This window comes from Helicoverpa armigera, chromosome 25, assembly GCF_030705265.1.
Source record: "Helicoverpa armigera isolate CAAS_96S chromosome 25, ASM3070526v1, whole genome shotgun sequence".
Lineage (NCBI taxonomy): Eukaryota > Metazoa > Arthropoda > Insecta > Lepidoptera > Noctuidae > Helicoverpa > Helicoverpa armigera.
This window is the reverse complement of record NC_087144.1, coordinates 2,337,289-2,359,661: the sequence shown is the minus strand read 5'-3', so window position 1 is coordinate 2,359,661 and position 22,373 is coordinate 2,337,289. Positions and strand designations below refer to the sequence as shown.

Below are 22,373 nucleotides of genomic sequence, written 5' to 3'. Positions count from 1 at the left end.
CTGCCAAAACTTTCCAATGACTGCCGGGGCTTACAGTTTACCGTGCCCTCTGAAACACGTTTATTGGTGTCCAAGGATTACAAGGATTAGGAAGTACATAAACTTAGAAAAAGTATATGCCTGACCAGGAATCGAACCCACTCTCATACATGAGAGATTGGTTCTTTACCCACTAATCCACCACGACTATAAAATTGCTAGAATATAAACATACAATGACGTAACAAATGAATGACTCAATTCAGTTCGTCTATTTGCGTAGATATTTCATTCATAACGTTTACTTTGTAAGTGGTTCAGCAAGTAAGAATAATGATGATTAATGCTAAGCTTTTTTAATGTTGAATATTGTGATTTTTATAGAAGATTGCTACACCACGACTTATTTTGAATGTAAAATCGGTAAAGAACCAACCTCTTAAGTATAGTTATATGTCCCAAGTGTGGGATCGATTCCAGGTACCGATGCAACTTTTCTAAGTTTTCTAAGAATATATTGGGTAGCCTTTAAGTCTGACAACCAGTTTTACCTAGGGATACCTATTGGGATATCCGGATACCTGGGTAACTGAGTTGAGGAGGTCAGATAGGCAGTTGCTCCTTGTAAAAATAAAATGGGTATCACTTAAACTTGAACCGTTACTTTATATTAGCTTAGCTAGTTAGCTAGCTATAAGTCATCTTGCTATGTAGATGTACTGTGCTGTATGTGACTGTATGATCTTTGGTAAACCCTCTTAATTGGTACCCAAGATTCCGACTTGCCTAGTTTGGGGGGCCAGTGTTAATATTGCAAACTGAAGGTACTTATATATTTTTTTGGAAATAAACATTTAATTTTTACATTGTTATTTATAAGGTAGCTTTTAATTTAATCCAATAACAAAATAATACAGCTTAGATTATTAATTTCAGACATTTATTTAGAATATGACATTATTTCTGTGCTATAAAAAACAAATGACTCAAATATTTAATTGATTTATTTCTTATTTAAATAAATAACAGTTAATTATTATATATTTGGAATACAAATAGATCTGGCGTAGTCTGTTTGTTCAATAAAATGCATAAAATAAATTATTCCAAGAAAATCATTAATGGGTATATTATTCATTAAATTAGTTATAATTGTTTTGTCCGTGGTTAAATAGGTCACTATAGAATTATCAATAAGTAATTAAATATTATATGTTTTAGCCTAAACGCCTGAGTACGGATTTATTTAGTTTTTCCCTATTCTAAATAGGCATGATCTACATGAGGCTACATTACATATTTAAACTATTTACATCTGAAAAAGGAAAAAATATAACTATGTATAAAAAATATATAGTTTATGAAGATTTAACTTAGATACTTCTGAAATTATAAGTAATTGTATGTTTGTAAATATTCGTATTTAAGTTTGTGTAAATAAAGAAATCTAATACTTAATTATAAAATTGCCTTTTTTATCTTTTTAGATCTTAGTCTTCAGTTTCAAATAAGTAACACACGGAAACGTCAGAAACATTTAAAATAATAATTAATTGGGTGCTTTTCTATGGCACACATATGTACTTATCTAGCTATTGGTCTTCTTGCCATCTGACTGTCGAGTAATGTAGATTTCAGTTTGGCAAGTGGCTTACGCCTTCCTTAACACTTCTTAGTACCTATTGCCTTATATTTGCATCCGAACTCTATGTAAACAAACTCCTTCCCCGAAATATATTATCTGTCAATCAGTTTCAAGTGTCAAATTAGCTGTCATTGCTTTCCCGCTCGCAACTATCCAAAAGAAAGCGCGAGGGATTCTTACTCATATCTATAAACACATTTCTTTTACCCATTAATTTTGAAACAACGAATAAAAATTCTCGTCCATAAATATAGTGTGATACATGGTTATGCATTGATATTATATCAACCGCCATTTAAAATCAGGTGGTAGTTGGCGCCAAGACTAGTTGACTTACGGCAGTCGTCGAGCGCGATCGCGACGACGAAAACAACAGACGGCGAACCGCGCTCTCATTTCCCGCGCGAATTCTAAATTCAAAAGTGACTTCGTTCCATTGACAATTTTAAACAAAATTCTGTGCTTTTAAAATTCGAAATTAGAACAAAATGGGCAGTTGATTTTTTTTATTAAGTTTTTTATTGTTTTAGTTGGACCTGTGTTTTTTGAGGACTAAGGAGGATATTTGCATTTTTATTTTATTTTTGGTCTCTAAGGCTGTGTTAGTGTTAAGGAGCCATGGCTTATACGTGAGTATTATTTTCCGTGTTTAGTTTAATTTATTCTGGCGACACTTTGTTTTAAATAACATTAATAACTGTGTAATTGTTGTAACGTGCTTTGATTTTTAATGACCATGTTATACTCAGCAAATAAAACATTGTAAAGATCAGAAGACATGTGGAAGAAATACAAAAAATCCAGAGACAAACTTGAAGTTGTAAAAAAATCTACTTGTCAGTCGTTTTGCAACCAGTTCACAGCTACACGTCTCAGTAGATACAAAAGTCACAATTAAAGGAAAAACAAAAATAAAAACACGAAGGTTAGGTACTTATGTTTCGATAAAATATTATACAGACGTTATCAAAATTTATTCATAACGATAAAATCTAAAAAATGCGCGTCGAATCCATAGCGGATTAGTTGCGATTTATTTATCGTATCGCGAAATGTATAATAACAATATAAAGACGAAGAACAATAATAACCGTCTGTGTCTCCAGTAGTTCCTAGTAGCATGTCCAATTAAAAAAAAACTTAAGTCTTTCAAAAATACTGGTGACTTTCAAACTTAAGCATTTTACCTTTCATCATCATCATCATCTCAGCCATAGGACGTCCACTGCTGAACATAGGTCTGCCCCTTAGATCTCCACAGATACCTGTTGGAAGCGACCTGCATCCAGCGTCTTCCGGCAACCATTATAAGATCGTCTGTCCACCTTGTTGGTGGACGTCCTACGCTGCGCTTGCTAGTCCGTGGTCTTCACTCCAGCATTCTACCATTGCTAATTTTTAATTCCAAGTCCCATTTAGAAACTTTTACAAAGCTCCCAAATTCCAATAGACTCTAATTTACCTGACCTGGAAGTGACTGAAAGACTTGACTAAAGCTCTCGCAGACATTAATTCAAACCTTCACCCATAGATTTAAAATAGGTTCGCGCCCTGCGCTTCACCATTCTACATCTTGATTCTGTGTCCATACTGATATAATCATCGGCAAGGATATTGAGCCCTGATCTTCACCTGCGCAGAAGTGATTTATTGGTTCATTGCCATAAGTATACAGTGCGCAAAGCGATCCCCACTCTTCCGCCCAGAGCTCATTATCCGTGCCGATAAAACTACACCTCTGTCTTACTGTCGGGCAACAAAAAAATCTCTGTCCGTAGTGGGTTTCACCTTACCATCAACAACGTCTCAAATTGCAGGAAGTTTCATAGAGAAACACTTCTGAACATAACACCTTTTCCTGTCCTTGAAATCATTTTTTTATCTATGGTAGTAAATATCTTAGCGGAAATAGAAACCTCTACACGTAGAGTGGCGCCTAGAGTTATCTGATAGGTATTCCGTTATCTACTGAGATTATTTTAGCCCATAGTTTTTTTATCACTAGGTAAGGTAACCACATCAATTTAAATCTGTATTGACAGTGATTTTTCTATGAAAAGAACGTCCAAGATTATGTAGATTCAAATACAACTATCATTTTAATGTGATTGTGAACGACTCACCCGATATAGACAGGTACTGCCTCCATGAACTATCTACGGAGTACATACAACTTGCTTCTAGAAATAAAAATAACCTGGACCCTTCGTAGGCTAGACTAGATATACGTATCATTCATTGAAATCAGTTCAGTAGTTTCAGCGTAAAAGAATTTATATAGCGCATTTATAATATTCTAGTCTTGTCACCACCATTAGGTGCCCCAGACACGACCTATATGTACGTTTAACACTATTTTATACAGCAGATATCCTTAACTTTTATATCCCTGATTTTATAATCTTAGTATAACAAAAATAAACATAATACGTGTTATATTTCAAAATTTAACCGGTTTTTGTGCGTTATTGGAGTCAACCGGACTTCTAAACCGGAAAAGTTATAGATCTTATTGTGTCGTTTTAAGTTAATATCGTCATAGAAAAAAATAGACGTCATTCAATATGTGGTGGACAAAATACGAAATATGCACGAACTTGTTACAAACAAAAACTGAAAAAATAAGAGCATCGGAGATAGGGCTGCCATCCGTCCGGGTTTCTCCGGATTTGTCCTCGTTTGGAGGCCGTCCGGGGGCCGTCCGGGCGGGGTTTCAAGAAGTGTCCGGGGAAAACCCGGACACTTTTCATGTAAGGAAGCACCTCATTGAATTTAAGTATATGTTAATAGTAAATAGATTACAAATTAGGTATTATTTTGTTAAAAAAGAAATCGTACTCGTTCGGGGAAAAAATGCGATTTACGCCAAATGTCCGGGTTTTTTAAATGTTTGTCCGGGTTTGGCGAAATTCAAGATGGCAGCCCTAATCGGAGAGCAATTACATGTCGGTCCTGAGCCTGATCTCTCTCCGGTCGTGTCGGTTTACCTTACTATCGGAATATGAGAGTGATAGAATAGTGATTGCACCTGTGTCCGCGCAAATGCCTGTGTACTATATTATGTCCTGCGGAATAGTCTAATCTCCTTTTATGAGAACAGCCTTGGCTGATAATCGGCTAGTAGGAGATCATCATCATCATCATCATGTGTGAACTACTACCGCGTCCCGAAAGAACTACTGCCCATGCCTGAATAGATAATCATATATAACCTATGTTACTAGGGAAAAATAGCATTCTAAAAAATGTGAAAAAATTAAAAAAAAGACAGTTAAACAAAGATGATTCCTCTTTATTATATTAGTATAAATGACTAGTGGAATTTTGTGCTTAATGGAGTAAATTAAATATACTTTTATATTATTGACATCTATTACTAAAATCATTAAAATTTTGTCACTAACTGTCATGTTTCGTCTCCTGTATGTCAAGCCAGGTCAAAAACCTCGTCTGCTTATGTTAAATCAAAATTAACATAACAAACAAGCTAACATAAAATAAAATGAATTCTTTAATTTAATATTTACTAATCCTTAGTCATCTTAAAAATACATAACTCTGTCTGTTCAGCTTTCAAAGTCAAACTCGTTTATTAAAACTAGGCTAGTTTTTAAAATTACAAAAGGACAGAACCCCTAAAACGTCCTCCTTTCCCCACTTCCTAAATCTATGGCTGGGAAGCAGCAGAAGCGGTGAAGAACAAACTTCCCAAAGCAGCTATCCATTACAATATAATTATAATTAAATTACAAATATACAAATAACCGAAAACACAAAAAAACACTTTGTCCAATTCAGAGCTGCATTAATTTAATTGAAATTTGGCATGGAGATAGCCTGAAGCCTAAGAAAAAACAAGGGCTTCACCAATCATTTCCAAGACTCGGGAGGAACCGCATGGAATAACTAATATCCAATGTTATGATGAATATTTATTTGACACGTCTTAAAACCAAAATTAAACACCACTTAAACTGGCATTATTATATTTTCAGCACAACGAAAATCTTCATAACAATAGGTGTTTACAACATATGTTGGGTAACCTACCTTGGCTTTATGCTAATAATCCTCTGTTTTGAATGTATGTATGTGTAAAAATATGTTTCTACTATGAGCATTTTTTCCTTGATAAGATAAGATGGTTGGAGACACCTTTTTTTTGTTGCAATATCTGATCTTCAACTTAACGCTTCTGGTTTTAGCCACACCTTATGAAAATAAAAAACGCGCGCCTGGATAAAATGTATCCTATAGTGTTCCCCAATAAAATGAGCTGTCTAAATAGATCCTTTCGTTCACCAAATAAACTCTTCAGCCATAAGTATAGATGTAGCTTAATGTCACTTCCTGCAAATTATAGAATTTGCAGGAAGTGACATTAAGCTTATTATTAAGCTTATTTTGAATTATTATGGATGATACATAGGTATCATCCATAATAATTCCCTGCTTCAAACGTGGTCAAAATCTGGTTCTAGAAAGCCAGCAATAAACCATTTATCTGCTCTACCTTTTCTAAACTTTGTTGGGGTCGGCTTCCACTCCTAATATCTGAGTACCAGTGTTTTATGGGAAACGACTGCCTATCTCCTTTACCTGGACATAGGATAACACTATTGACTTCCGTACTTACATTTTTGGAGACATGACTTGTGCATTTATTCGAACAGTAGTCGATGTCACTTGTTTTTGTTTAAATAAAATCTAGAGCAACCCACACTGGGATTTGTTCCGTGGGCGCGTTTACAAACATATGTGTACTTCACACTATAAGGCCCAGACTTCACTAATGTGAAATTAAGAATGATAGTGAGAAATTTCTCCTCTCAAGGATGCTACTGAGTGGGCGAGACGAGATGTTTGAATAACGAATTTCCTTATATGTTTAAAAACTTCTCCGCTCCGCTATAGTGTAGTCTCAGCCTAAGCTCCGGTCCAAAACAACTGCTTACCGTCGCGCCGTCCAAATAATGGCGTCTAAAGCTGATTTCGGCCACGGCAGCTGTTCTCATGTGTAAGGTTTTACAATTTAATAGTGTTTAAAACTCTTTCGATTGTAAAACTGGCAACTGACAACTGACGTCAGACGGAACGCGGGTTTCTTTAAAAAAAAAGAAAAACAAAAGAAGGGGAATAAAAGACGGGACTTAGCTGGTCGGGGTTGGCTTTGGTAGTTAGCGATTTGAATGCTGGTAATTTTGTGTTTGATTTAGATACGAATACATACGAATTTGTGAAACTTGAGAATAAATGCTCATTGTAAACTGAATTAGTAAACTGGTTTTTCTCCAACGAGTATACTAGAGACACTTTCCACCACTACAACCAGAAGAGTCTTACAATTCAGAAGCGGGATCACCAAGGCCACAAATATCACGTAAGTGCATACTATTTTATCATTTAGTTTAAGTTTAAGAAGATAGTTTATTTGCCGGTAAATAAAACAAAATGATATGTAGAGATTTTAACAAAATGGTCAAATGATTGACGAAACTGTACGCATGTTTGTTAACACGGTGATCACTACCTATTTACTGGTAAGCATTATTACGTTTTATGACCATAACCGTGATTTAGAGGGTTTGACTTCGAACCTAGGTGACTACTACATGTACGGAAGAAGAATTAGTTGGCATTATACTAGTACTAGGACATGTGTCAGCACTAAGGATCAAAATTGGTATTTTCTTTTGTTCACCTAGCTAGCCATTGGTCGCCTACCGACTGTGTTACTATAGTTGACTTCCAAGACCTAAACATTTCTAATAAACAAAATAGATGACTCTTGTAATCTGGGCCTCGTCATGGTAGGGTGTATAAAAGGGGGAAATTTTTTGTTAATTTTGTTCTAAGATTAACCGTTTCCGAGATAACTAATATTTCAAGTTTATTTAAACTAAACCAATTTGTTAATCTTTTCCCTGAGGTTCTGGCCATGGATCAACGATCCGAACGTGAGGCAAGTCATCATCGTCTGGAGTCCACGTCTCGGGGCCACACGCGGTTTAGTGGAAGGCGCTGCCGCAGCCGCAGTCGCAGCCGGAGCCACAGCCATAGCAGGAGCCACAGCCGGAGCCACAGCCTACGCTTGAGGGAGCGTGAAGTGGCGGTGGAGCGAGAACGAGAACGTCTACGTTTGTTAGAGCAAGACCTGCAGGAAGAGCGTGAGAGAGAAAGCCGGCAGCATGGCGCACGTCGAAGGCGACAAGAGGACGGCGGGGTTGACGAGAGACAGCGCGAGTCTGCTAGCAACGGGCGTCGGTTGCAAAGGTCATGTAGTCCTTCTTTTTCCTCCAAGGATATTTTACAAATAATTCAGTCTATTAAAGGAGGTTTGCAGCCTCAGCCTTCTCAGAATACACATTCGAGCTACAGAAACTTGGATTATAAAAATATCTTGCCCGAATTTAATCCCACTAACAAAAGCCAGCGCATGGATGTTTGGTTGAAGAAGGTCAACGAATGTGCTTCTGTGTATGGTTGGGATGACAAGACTATTGTACATTTTGCTATGCAGAAACTGCAAGGACTGGCTAAAACCTGGTACGAAAGTCTAGATTCGATACTCTATAGCTGGAATGAGTGGCAGACTAAATTAATTAATGCATTTCCATGCGAACAGAATTTTGGTCAGTCCCTGGAGGATATGTTGAACCGTAGGTGTAAGTTTAATGACTCAATTGAAATCTATTATTACGAAAAACTGGCGCTTTTAAACCAATGTGAAATAACGGGTAAGAAAGCCGTCGATTGCATCATACACGGCATTAACGATAGAACTTTGAGGTCTAGTGCCTTAGCATTGCGTTGTGTTGAGCCTGATCAACTTTTAAAATTTTTGTGTAGCAACAACGAAGAAAGTTTAACTCAACAAATTTCAAATAATAACAGCAACTTGAACTCGACAAATAACGATAAACCGAACAATAAATTCAACTCTAATGGACCTTTAAATCAGTATATAAGATGCTACAATTGTAAAGAAATTGGACATCCCTATCAGAAATGCACAAAGCCCTTAGTCCGGTGTAATAAATGCAATAGGGTAGGTCAATGTGTTGAAAGTTGTTCAGAATCAGGAACTACGAATAAACCCAACGTTGTATAGAAAACTACCGTAGCTATAGACCGAATAAAACCATGGATTCGTTTAGGGGTTTTAGAAGTTTTAGAGGTTGATGATGGAACGGACTCTGTGGATGATGCAAACGATGATGAAATAGCGGAATATCAGATTGACTTTTGAGTTTTTATATGAAACAAGCTTCCGCCCGTGGCTTCACCCGCGTAGAGTTCGGTTATGGCGCGGTTCCAGGAGAATTCTTTAAAAACCCGGGATGAAAGTATTCTATGTTCTTTCTCAAGGTCAACTCTATCTCTGCACCAAATTTTATTAGAATCAGTTCAGTGGTTTAGACGTGAAAACGTAACAGATAGACAGACAGACAGAGTTACTTTCACATTTATAATATTAAGTAGGGATTCATATTTTTACGTTATTTCATCTTTCTACAAAATGTTAAAATGTATTTTAATTTTATTACAACATGTTATTCTATTTTTATTTAAATGCACTTTTATGATTTACATACCTCCTAGTTTCAGGTATACACAATTAGTTAATCCGGTTTACCGTTACTGTATTTTATTTATCTTGTTCCAGGTCGAGGGCGAAATGGAGTCGAGCCTCGACCTGTCAAGATGTTTGAAGTCCTTGAAAATGGAGTTCGAGGCAAATATTTGGTTATTTAATAAGTCCTTGAAAATGGAGTTCGAGGCAAGTTTATGGTTATTTAAGTCCTTGAAAATGGAGTTCGAGGCAAGTTTATGGTTATTTAAGTCCTTGAAAATGGAGTTCGAGGCAATTTTGGTTATTTAAGTCCTTGAAAATGGAGTCAAGGCAAGCTTATGGTTATTTAAGTCCTTGAAAGTGGAGTCAAGGCAAGCTTATGGTTATTTAAGTCCTTGAAAGTGGAGTCAAGGCAAGCTTATGGTTATTTAAGTCCTTGAAAGTGGAGTCAAGGCAAGCTTATGGTTATTTAAGTCCTTGAAAGTGGAGTCAAGGCAAGCTTATGGTTATTTAAGTCCTTGAAAATGGAGTCAAGGCAAGCTTATGGTTATTTAAGTCCTTGAAAGTGGAGTCAAGGCAAGCTTATGGTTATTTAAGTCCTTGAAAGTGGAGTCGAGGCAAGTTCATGGTTTTAAGGCTTAAGTCCTAGACAAATAGGTTTAGACAAATCATTGGTTATAATTATTGGATGGTTAGATTATTTCTCGAAAATGGAGTTCGAGATACCTAGTTAACAAAACATAATAATTGTATTAATATTGTTTTCAAGTTATTATTCTTTTGGAGTTGTAAATTAAATGAGTTTTGTTTAGGTATAATGATTTAACAAATTTAATAGTTGGTTCATAGTTCTGTTCAATATAGATTTTTCTTTTTATTAGAATCAGAATTATAGCTATGTATTGATTTGACGCTTATCGCAAATATTTGTATTGTAATTATTTTTTTTTATTAAATTATTTGATTTCTCGAGGACACGATCAGCCAAGTGTAAGGTCCGTTTGGTGAATACGTGTATGAGGACATACACGACATCAGGATGGTCGAGTGTAAGGTTTTACAATTTAATAGTGTTTAAAACTCTTTCGATTGTAAAACTGGCAACTGACAACTGACGTCAGACGGAACGCGGGTTTCTTTAAAAAAAAAGAAAAACAAAAGAAGGGGAATAAAAGACGGGACTTAGCTGGTCGGGGTTGGCTTTGGTAGTTAGCGATTTGAATGCTGGTAATTTTGTGTTTGATTTAGATACGAATACATACGAATTTGTGAAACTTGAGAATAAATGCTCATTGTAAACTGAATTAGTAAACTGGTTTTTCTCCAACGAGTATACTAGAGACACTTTCCACCACTACAACCAGAAGAGTCTTACACATGTAAGGTGATCAGCCATCTGCGCAGGACTTATTATAGTGCACAAGCATTTGTGCATACACAAGTGCACTCACTATTCCTTCACTCTCATAGCCCGATGGGACAGCAATCCGACACGACCGGAGAGAGACCAGGCGCAGGACCGACATTAATATGCTCCAAATAGCACATCTAGGTAATTGTACATACAATGTTCTCGACCTCAATTTGAGTCCCATGTTTCTAACGTCCCAGATTTGATCTAGATAAAAGAAATCAAAACACATCTTGACAGATTTACATTGAAGTTCCATTTAAAAGGTGACAAGATCATTACAGTCCGGCGAGACATAAATCGAGTCTGTGAGCTGTTACAGAGAAATTACTCAGCAATAAAACCTGGGAATTGAACTGTCTAAAGCTATCACACTAGTGGATTTGACGCGCGGCACATACATCGTTACACAAACCTATCATGCTGTTTCAACTGTCAACGTTTGTGTGTGTGTCGGTGATTGTCAATTGTTTGGCGTTGCCGTGCGGAAAATCAGCTAGTGTGTCTTACGCTTTTTTTACTAAAAGATGGTAAACTTTTTGACAAGCCTCAATAGAATAACGCCAAAAGTTACCATACACGAATGACCCAAAACTTATCATTTCTTGTTCATAAGGACACTCGAACTGACATTTCATTAGATCCAAACAAAAATCAAGTCCTAAATCAAGATAAGAATATTCTAGAAACTGGGCGTACAACATCGGAATGTCCCAGAAACCTTTAAAGCTTAGAACACAACGTATTGTGTGCACTACAATAGTTAGAAAGGTTGGCTGCCGTTTCCCTTCATTGGCTTTACAACTAGCGAGAATGATAAGAGCTATAATCTGTATTCAAGACCTCAGTATGCAAGTGACCTATTTAGAAGCTGATTGGATCCTACTATAGTATTGTTTCTTAAAGCCCTTGCTTGGTAAAACTATAAGATCACCATTTTCTTCGTGCAGACAGATATTGTCCCCGATCGGTCCAAAATTCACCTGTATCAATACAAATATGTATGCTTGAATTGTTAAAAGATGTATGTATTGAAATTCGTTCCATTTCAATGATTTGGAGACAACAATTCGTAATACTTACTCAAAATATATACCAAATACCATGAAAAGAATACCTACGTAGGTGACTATACCAAAAATTATTCATCTGTCTAGCCATTTACCAACTATGTTGGAGTCGGTTTTCAAGATGACCTGATGCAGCATAGTACCAGCGAATGTCTATCTTACCTCCTTAACTCAGTTAGCCGGTCAGCCCTTGGCAAGAATGTGACATTTTTGCCATAAGACAATCATGTCTAAATTGAGATGTCCCGAAAATACTGCAGACCAATAATTGATGTCTGTTTCTTTATATGATATGCAATTGCAAAAATGTCATAAAACTTAAAAGGAAGTCTAGACAATGCAATTGAATTTTACGTCCAAAAAGTTACGTCTCTATTATAAGAACAGTACCTATTTAATAACGAAGACAGGCGTTGACATTCAGATGACTTAACAATCTATAGTTATTGACTTGACTTAGGTATATTGTAAAGATTGTGAGTTTGACTTTTTGGTTGAAAGCGCTGATCTTATGACTACCGGTATGGTTTCAATAATGCTTTCAGTTTTGAGTAGCCACTTATTGAAAGTACACATAGCCTTGAAATTTATATGGTTAACCTACTTCTTATTATTAGATTAAGTATTTTATGGTCGCCAAATAGTTCCCACGGGACGCGAGCATAGGCAAGCCCGCGGGCAGAATCTAACGACATTCATTTTTAATTTATCTTTTGACAGCTGGCTGACCATGGTATTGACAGATTTATATTTTAGTCTAGATAAAAATTAATGCACAAGGCGCCAAAATGTTGCTGAAATACTAGTCCACATTTTTCCTTATCAGCATTTATGCCAAACAGATAACATAATTCGGTCTAGACTAATAAAATACTAAACTTATGCCCGTCTGAATGAATTTGACAGCTAAATGGCATGGCGAACTGACAAAACGGTCTGATTTGAATTTAAAGAGGATTTATTGGTTCGACCATAGAGAATATAGATGCGAGAAAAAAGATGGTGTGTTTAATTTAAATATTTAGGTGTAGCTTTTGATTTAATCAGGTGCTTATCCAGATGCGCATAGAATTTAAAATGTTATCGAATTCTCTTAAGATTTACCATTGCATTTGGAAAAATAAAATGAGGAAACTTAAAAGTTTTCCTTATTTATGCACGGCTTCAAAGAATTGATCACTAATTTGAATACACATGAACATACCTCTTTTCTTTTATATCTTATAATATAAACTCGGTAACAGTTTTATAGTACGGCCATGATTTAACCACAGAAACAAACTATAAGTAGTATGTTAAATAAAAACGTTGAAAAACCTATAAACATACATCTTGTTTACATTAGGGTTATAACCATTTATTATGGTTATTAGGCCTTTTCCACATACCTCGGTAAACTAATAAAAATAAACTATTTTTAAATAATGTTTATATATTTTTTTAAACTACTAAACAATCAAGTTTTGTTTACATTGTCCACGTCAAAAGTAATGGGAGCTTCTTAATTTATTTATAAGAAATTTCTGAACTTGTTTGCGTAATAAATTATCGGCGTCGAGTGCGTTTTTGAACGTATTTATTTATTGATCCCTTTTCTTTTTGATGTTGAAGGATATCTTTTGGTATTTTCGTTGTTATTGTTAGTTTATCAAAAGTTATTAGTTTAATAAAGTCAAGGATACCTTGTTTCACAATTTTGTATTCTTTTCTGTTTTTCAAATACCACTACATATAATTTTGAAGGTCAACGGTCTAAGACGTGCTTATTATTTATATCTAAACTAAGAATATCTAACTAAGAATAGCCAAATCTATTCCTGTAAAAGCTACAATGCCATAGAGGTTAAACGCTAATTTTAGGTAGGGATGTACTTAATGGATCCATTTTTAACTCTCACTGTTTTTGAGATACTATTACCGGGTGGGTAGGTTATATATAATGTACTTAATTTAGGTTCGTTGAGAGCCCTTTCAGTTTTAGCTATTAAGTATATCTTAGCTTCTTAAATACATGTGGCCTACAAAACCGAACTGATGTATTTTTAACTAACTTGCAAGTTTAATCACCTAACAGGCCCTAGTGTTGAAGTTTCACTGATACCCTATTAAATTTTCAGCAATTCTAGTCATAGTTATGATTCTTTTTTAGCACCTATTAATATTAATAAATAATGCTGAAAGAAACATATTCAACACATAACCCAGTTCTTTTTAATTGAGACCATTTCAATAGATACTTTATTCAAATAGTAGCCATTATTCAATCGTTACGAGATTTTTCGTGTCCTAATTTTTCGCATCAGACAATAATGTAAATCGGTCAAGTGGCATTGATATAGTTTTTGGCGGTTTTCCCAGTCGACTATTGCATAAATGAATAATCTTTTTATTCTTTAGTTACTTAGGTAAATAAACTTTTATAACAAAGAGGAAATATTTTTTCGTTTGTAAATAAGCTCCGACTCTACTGAACTGACTTGAAAAAATCTTTCACTATTGGAAGGCTGTCCCCTAGTAACATAGGCTCTATTTGTGGATTCGGATTAAACTGTGGGAAAATGCCTAGTTCTAATTTATAATGTTATGTAATAACTCTAGGCCATAATATGTAGATATATCTCCATAGCGAATAACATAGACACCATTATCTATGACTTCACCATAAACAAAACAAAAAGATTTCACGGTGCACAGATTATACTATTAGATATACCATAAACAATAATCATACTTTTTGTCCTTTGTATCCAACAAAAGCGCGTTTTTCTAAAGAATCGTATTTTTATTACAATTTCACGGTTCTCGATTCCTACCGTGGCTGAATTTTAAATCGCTTTAATGTTTATTTTATTTATTTTTCTACCGGGTTTTGTGTCTAGCTGGCAGGTATGATGTCATTTAGAACAGTTACAATCTAAGGTTACAATAATTTACGATATCACATCACTGTTTTCATTATAATTTTTGAGTCATTTATTTTTAATGGTTCACAAAAGGAACCACTTTTAATTCATTAGTATGAAAAAAAACATAGAATAGTCTAGTTACAATTAAAACAAGCCTGAAAGGCAGCAATTAATTAAGGCCCAATCATCGAAATAAATCGTAAAACATATCATCTCATTTTGGAAAATTTAAATATTGAAAGCACGTGGTCCATGCCGTTTATGTAAAACACTGGATCTCCACTGCATCCACCAGCCTTTTTTTATTCATTGAATTCGGGGTTTTTACCCACATGGAATTATCAGCCCCATTCCACCAGCCTTCAAATAAACATTCCAGACCTCCACTTCACACACTTCAGACATTCCAGAGTGGAAACCGACCCGTAACATATTATTATTTAGTTGGGAAAAGGCAAGGCAAACGATGATGATATGATGATGATATTAAACAATGACGTTTGCATTATAAATCATTACTTGCATTCTAATCAGGGCTTATCCGCATTTACAATATGTGTACGATTACTTAAGGCATTCCTAAAAGATGACTCGTACACATAAGATTTAATTTGACGTATGACACAGAAGAATGCGTAAACATTGCCAGTTTTTTTCTTTTTTGTTTTTTGGGCACGTGATGAAGAGAAATGAGGATTAAGTTGTGACTTGAGAAAGGTCTTGAGCTTGAACGTGGATGGATGAACGAAGAAAGGGAGGACCAAAGAAAGGATGGATTGTGTGAAAGAAGATATGGATGGAAATAATGTTACTTGTGAGATGACGTTAGATACAGAGCTTGGAAAAAGATGACATGCGCCGACCCCTAATGAAATTAGAATAAGGATGAGGATGATAATTCCATATTGAAAACAAGTGCAGTCTAGAAAGATTACATATGTCTATTGGACACACTCAGAGACATTTAATGGTTACTTAAGCCGTTCCTTAGAGCAGAATTTCTATGAGTAACATAAGTAATCATTAAATGTCTCTGAGTGCGAGGGTAAGTCTGTTAAAACAGATTCATAAGTATTCGGTTTTTCTCTCTACGTAGGTGTGACGAATACGGTAAATGTTGTATAGGCAAGCAATTAATAAGTAGGTAGGTATTTGATTATTTAAATATTCCAAGAATACAAGGAAAACTGGATATGCGGAAAATGGTCATATTGGTGGGAAAAAAAATTCATATGTAAACCTACTTGCAAAGCACGGGAAAATATCAGAAGATAATTCCTCTATGGCGATTATGTAAAATGAGATGTAGAATTTTATTCATGGGGGAACGTGTTTATAAGATATTTTTGTTTGCACTTTCTATATTTTCCATTTTGTTGTTCGTCTCTCGAAAACGATGTAATGCAATCAGACTTATTTCAAAAGAGGTTTTAATTCTTTAACTCTTTCTTATTCCAATTTCAAACTTAAGATTGTAACTGTCAGAGATATCAAAACTTCACAGTGACATATAATTTTAATGTCCGCGATTTATTTAATTTAAATCAAGTTGACATACTTTGCAATTATCGAGTTCACTTTAACTTAACCCCAAAAAGCTTTCGGCTGTATTTAAAGTAAAAAAACCGGACTTAAATGATCAGGCGCCATCGCGGATTAACGGGTTAACGCATGCGTACCGAGTTGGCGCCAAAAGATTGGTGTCGGCCATTTTAAGTGTTGACAGATAATTAATTTATTATTGGTTGTACTTGGATTAAGTTTAATTAAACCTCATTTGAAGTAATTGAGAGCTTTTTGTTTTAACTTAAATAGGTAACATATGGAGGACACAGTTTTCTGTATCCTTAAGAAATTAAAGAAGACAGAACAACCGATGTAGGCATAGATAAACTGCGCTTCCAAAATTGTGACAATAAAAAAGTATCGTTTATAAGAAAGCCTAAAACAAAAACTGATCAAAGTTCAGTTCAGTTTCAGCCATCAATGTTCTAACAATAACTAACGGACACGAGCAAAGCGTTGCATAACTCCTGAATTGCCATGGAAACAAACAAGCAAAGATTTATGTGCACCACAAATTGGTTGTAACTAGTTCATCATGAAGGAATGCCAAGGTCAATTGCAACAATTAGAACTCCTTTGTTATTTCATCTTCCGAGCTTTTTCCCAACTATGTTGGGGTCGGCTTCCAGTCTAACCTGATGCGGTTGAGTACCAGTGTTTTGCAAGGAGCGCCTGCCCTATTTGACCTCCTCAACCCAGTTGCCCGGGCGATTTATACGATACCCCTTGCTAAGATTGGTTGACAGACCTTCTAGTTTCTGGCCCGTAACGACAGCCAAAGATGTTCAAATGACAGCCGGGACCCACCGATTTGTAGGGTCTTCTGAAACACGGAAGAAATCGCCATGACAAGATGGTCATCCATACACAAGCGTTGCTTAACCTTATGATCGATCAATCCGCGCGGCTTTGATTTATCCACGAGCTCTTCGTCTTCACAAATTGGTTCTAACTAGTTCATCATGAAAGAATTCCAAGGTCAATAGCAATTAGAGCTTCTTTATACCGACCGTTATCTATAACATAAAAATACCGCAAGATATCAGGTTCATAATATGAAATGTCAACAGTTTTTTTCGACCGCACAAAAATGTTCAAGGTCAAATTTCGGCTACCTGATATTCAGATACCGCGTTTTTGCTGTCAACAGTGGGCGTAGCAGGTGATGATTTCGCAAATTAGCTGCTTGAGTATTTTGTTATGCCTATTTAGTTTTGATAACATAATTGCTTCCAAAACAAATGTAAACAAAAGATAAGGAATTAGAACAAGAGCTACCATATTTACCTGTAGTTGAAATTATTGAGGTCAAGGTCATATTTTCGTGTCGTTTGTTACAATTGAAAATGATATGCCACTATCTGTAATTTTGTAATGAACATCATCCGAAGTCTTAGTTAAGTAATGTTTCTATATTCATAAATGGTGTTAGTTTAAACTAGACATATTTCAGCTTTGTTTACATTTTAAATGTCCTTGTTATAACAGATGTTTTTAAACAAAGGTGACAGCACTAGGTTATTTGAATGTTAAAACTAAAGAAATAAAAGAAAAATTACCATATTACTTAACCAATACTTATTAAAATTCGAATGGACGTTGCAACTTCACAATACTTTCAAAATGTTAATGCTACTTACATTGTTTTGTTTTTCAACAAAAGCCGAGTAAAAATGAGTTGTATTTTCACTGGTGTCCACGGAGGAAGGAAAGATAGCGGAGATGCCAAAAGAATGGTTGGTCAGGCACCTTCACCTTCTAGTAGGTCAAAGTAACTTATGGACTACGGCAGACGTGATCAGCTACTAGAACTAACTAGACGTTCGGGTTCCTTGTCAAATCAAATCCTGTCTCTCAAAGAATGGTCTTGATCGATTGGTGATTTAATTTCGAAAATAATAGACAGGATCCATAGAAGGGTGGAGCTAGTAACGTTCCTCGTCCCCCGAAACACCCGCATTTTTCGCGCTACTTTTTTACGAGATTTTGCGTTATGTATGATATCTCCGCTAGTCATTTTTTTCTCCATGTTGACGTGTCATTACATTTGTTTAGTCTACGATAGCCTGGGTTGCTTACAACAGAGATTTATTACTGCCTTCTTGAATGACACCTCTTAATTTGAACGGATGTGACAAAGCGCCATATTTTGTATTCGGAATTCAAACGCAACCGTTAGTTTTATTTTCGGTGCGTTCAAATTAGAAATTTTACTTAAAGCTGCTATAGCATAAAATCTTCTTTTCAATGATTAAAAATAGTATTTCAGAGGACGTAAAAAGGAGAATTATAATCCTCCATTGTAATACTATTCTTACTCTTTTAACAAACATGATGAAAAGCAATTACTAGCCTGAAGTGGTTCTAGACAGATACGTATAACGAGAACTGGGAGGACAAATGTTCCGATAGATATACAGATAAGTAAGTAATCCATAAACAAAACACTTGTAATATATGAACGGCAAGGTTTACAAAGACATTTTAAATAAAAAACTGAAATTAAAAAACAAGGAAGTCTAACAGCACAATAAAACATGCACAACTGCGCAAACACATCATTTTGATACTTTAATTGAAATATTCGTACATAAATGTAAAGTTTTGACATTGAGGAATTAGGTCATGTCTGGCAAAACTAAGTAATTTATATTTACATTACCTACTTATATTTACATTTAACTTGCTTCTGCTAGTGGTTTTACCCGCAGCCCGTGGGATCCACTTCGTAAACCCCGTTAAAAAGGTAAAAAGAGTGTCGATTTTACACTCTTTTACGTCAAATTACCTACATTATACAGAATCACCAAAAACCTTTTTATCGTCCCACTGCTGGGCTGTGGCCTCCTCTCACACGGAGAAGGATTGAGCGTTAATCACCACGCTTGCTCAATGCGGGTTGCTGATTACAGACTTTATAGTCCAGGTTTCCTCAAGATGTTTTCTTTCACCTTTCATTCCTCCACCTTTCATTTCAGTCATTTGTGTCCAAGATTCACTTAGATATAAGTTAATTTCATACACATTAAGTACGTATTTTCAAAAGACATTCCACAATAACATAAAATACAGAACATTGCATCTTCAATCAAAATCCCTATCAATTTTAATCGCCCCTATCGATCAGACCAACGCGAATCAATTATATATCAATACCAACTGTAACTTTCAGCAATAAAGTTCAATTTAGCTTGTCATATTGGACTAAAAGGTCCCTTAATAATGATGCATTATTATTAAGTCTACCAGCACACTGCAAACTTTTAGTCGGCCGATAGTTTGTTTGGGCTTATAAATCAGTATGAAGATGAATGGAAGTACGCACATTACATCATCAGCCTATCGCAGTCCACTGCTGGACATAGGCCTCTCCAAGTGCACGCCACTGAGATCGATTTTCGGCTACTCGCATCCAGCTCCTGCCAGCCGTCTTGCGCAAGTCATCACTCCACCGTGCCTGAGGACGTCCTACACTACGCTTGCCGAGTCGTGGTCTCCACTCTAGAACTCGTTTACCCCAACGGTTATCGGTTCTTCGGCTAATATGGCCAGCCCACTGCCACTTCAGCTTGCTGATTCGGTGGGCTATGTCGATGACCTTGGTTCTCTGACGGATTACCTCATTTCTGATGCGATCCCTCAGAGAAATGCCAAGCATAGCCCTTTCCATAGCCCGCTGAGCGACTTTAAACTTGTGGACCAGCCGTACCGTCAGTGTCCACGTTTCGGCTCCGTAAGTCATGACAGGTAGGACGCACTGATTGAAGACTTTCGTCTTTAGGCACTGTGGGATCGACGATGTTAGGACTCGACGTAGCTTCCCAAATGCAGCCCAACCCAACTGAATTCTCCTATTCACCTCGTCCTCAAAGTTGTTTCTACCTAACTGCAATGTCTGCCCGAGGTATACATATTTCCGAACAACTTCGAGAACGGCGCCGTGTATCGCAATCGGTTCCGGTAGAACATGTTCATTGAACATGACCTTGGTTTTGTCCAAGTTCATCCGTAGGCCGATGCGTAGAGAAGATTCAGCCAGGTCGTTCAGCATTTGTTGTAGGTCCTGCAGCGTTTCTGCCATGATGACGATATCGTCAGCAAATCGCAAGTGAGAGATGTGTTCGCCATTGATGTTGATGCCACGTCCTTTCCAGTTCAGCGTCTTGAACATATCCTCCATTGCATTAGTGAACAGTTTCGGGGAAATAACATCCCCTTGTCTCACTCCTCGATGCAACGGTATGGGCCTAGTTTGCTGATTTTGTACTTGGACGGACATTGTAGCGGCTTCGTAGAGACATCTCATCACTTGGATGTATCGCCAATCTACTTGACAACGCTGCAGGGACTCCAGAACAGACCAGATTTCAACCGAGTCAAAGGCCTTCTCATAGTCCACAAATGCTAGACACAGGGGCTGATTATACTCTTCGGTCTTCTGTATAATCTGCCGCACTGTGTGGATGTGGTCTATGGTGCCGTATCCGCTCCGAAACCCAGCCTGCTCCGGTGGTTGGAATTCGTCGAGTCTTCGCGCAAGTCGGTTCGTGATCACTCTTGAGAACAGCTTATAGACGTGGCTTAGGAGGGAAATGGGTCGATAGTTCTTCAACTGGGTTTTGTCTCCCTTTTTGAAGAACAGGACGACAACACTCCTACTCCACGCCTCTGGAGTTCTCCTTCAAACAGGACGGCATTAAAAAGCTTCTGGAGCTCCCCCAGTACGGGCTTACCTCCTGCTTTTAAAAGCTCTGTTGTAATGCCATCCTCGCCAGGGGCTTTTCCATTTTTGAGCTGTCTCAGAGCGATCTCGATTTCGCCACTGCTGACTTCTGGCAGGTCTTCGGTGAAATGGCGTGTTAATGTGGCTCTAGAATCCTCATTTCCGGGATCAGGTTGAGATGCATGCGATGCGTATAACCGGCCATAGAAATTTTCCACTTCCGAAAGGACTGCCGGCACCGAAGAAACGACTTCTCCACTTGTTGTGGTCAGCTTCGTCAAGTGGCTTCTTCCAAGAGATTGTACGAACACCTTTGACCCCGATTCAGCTCAATTGCTCTTTCAATGTCAAGAGTATTGGAGCACCGGAGGTCGCGTCGTACGTGCTTGTTGATCTCTTGGTTTAGAGCCCGCTTAGCTGACGAAGTGACAGGTGGGTTTTCACGTCGTCTCTTCATAAGCCCTAATGTCTCTTCCGAAAGCTTTGATTTCTTGCCCTTACGCTGCATGTTACAGAATCTCGAACCTTCCTCCCTGAGGATCCGAACCACATTTTCGTGGTTCTGGTTAACGTCTGTTGTGGTTTCCACGGCGGCAAATCGGTTCTCCAAATTTGATTGGAGCGTTTCAGATCCTGTCATGGTTTGGAGCAGTGTTGGTCGGAGCCTGGCCTTCATCAGACGGAAACGTTCAGCCTTGAAGTTGATATTCAGAGAGCCTCGGACAAGTCGGTGATCGCTACCGGTATTAAACCTATTGATCACGGAGACGTCTCTGAAGATGTGCTTCTTGTTCGTCATGATGAAGTCAATCTCATTTTTAGTCATAGTGTCGGGGCTTTGCCACGTCCACTTCCTTTGGGGCTGCTTTTTGAAAAAAGAGTTCATCAAAAAGAGCCCCTCACGTTCGAGGAAGTTGACGAGCATTTGCCCCCTATGATTCCTGCTTCCAAATCCATGGGATCCTACTGCCGATTCGCCGCAAATCTGTACTCCCACTTTAGCGTTAAAGTCCCCCATGACAACGGTGTAATGGGTCTTTGTAGTGAAGTGGAGGGCCCTTGATATATCATCAAACATATCCTCCACTTCATCGTCTGAATGTGTCGAGGTCGGTGCGTACACTTGCACTACCTTGAGGCTATACCTGTCGGTGAGCTTTAAGATAAGGTACGCTACCCTGTTCGACACACTAGACACCTCCACAACGTTATCAGCTAGGGACTTATTAACCAGAAACCCAACGCCACCTTGGGATTGTTGGTCTCCTCTCGGAAGTACATTAGGTGACCTGATTCGAGGGTTATGGTGTCCTCCCTTCGAACTTCACATAACCCTAATATGTGCCACCTAATCTTCCCAAGTTCCACCTCGAGTTGCGCCAGATGCGAGTCAAGCCGTAGCGTGCGGCCGTTGTACGTCGCCAGAGTCAGTTTTGTTTGGTGGCCTCCCGTAACCCGGAGATTCTTCGCACCCCCTGCCCCGCCGTAACCACGGTCGCC

At 37.3% G+C, this 22,373-nt stretch overlaps 3 protein-coding genes across 3 annotated transcripts in view; all 3 read left to right on the top strand.

The window, feature by feature from the left end:
• The first annotated feature begins 1,938 nt into the window (after window positions 1-1,938).
• Window positions 1,939-22,373, top strand: part of LOC110376605 (uncharacterized peptidase C1-like protein F26E4.3) — a 58,175-nt gene continuing 37,740 nt past the window's right edge. Inside the window, exon 1 of the mRNA XM_021335152.3 lies at window positions 1,939-2,253. Coding sequence (XP_021190827.3) covers window positions 2,243-2,253 — 11 coding nt within the window. The 5' untranslated portion in view covers window positions 1,939-2,242. The remainder of the gene's footprint in view (window positions 2,254-22,373) is intronic.
• LOC110378482 (uncharacterized) lies at window positions 6,181-11,039 on the top strand. The gene is made up of 2 exons (XM_049840765.2): window positions 6,181-7,004; window positions 7,554-11,039. Exon 2 carries the CDS (start codon window positions 7,563-7,565, stop codon window positions 8,733-8,735), a length of 1,173 nt encoding a protein of 390 aa, XP_049696722.2. The 5' UTR covers window positions 6,181-7,004; window positions 7,554-7,562; the 3' UTR covers window positions 8,736-11,039.
• LOC110376616 (solute carrier family 2, facilitated glucose transporter member 2) overlaps window positions 10,035-22,373 on the top strand; it is a 324,460-nt gene continuing 312,121 nt past the window's right edge. Inside the window, exon 1 of the mRNA XM_064041412.1 lies at window positions 10,035-10,045. The gene's annotated coding sequence lies outside the window, so the exon portion shown is untranslated. The remainder of the gene's footprint in view (window positions 10,046-22,373) is intronic.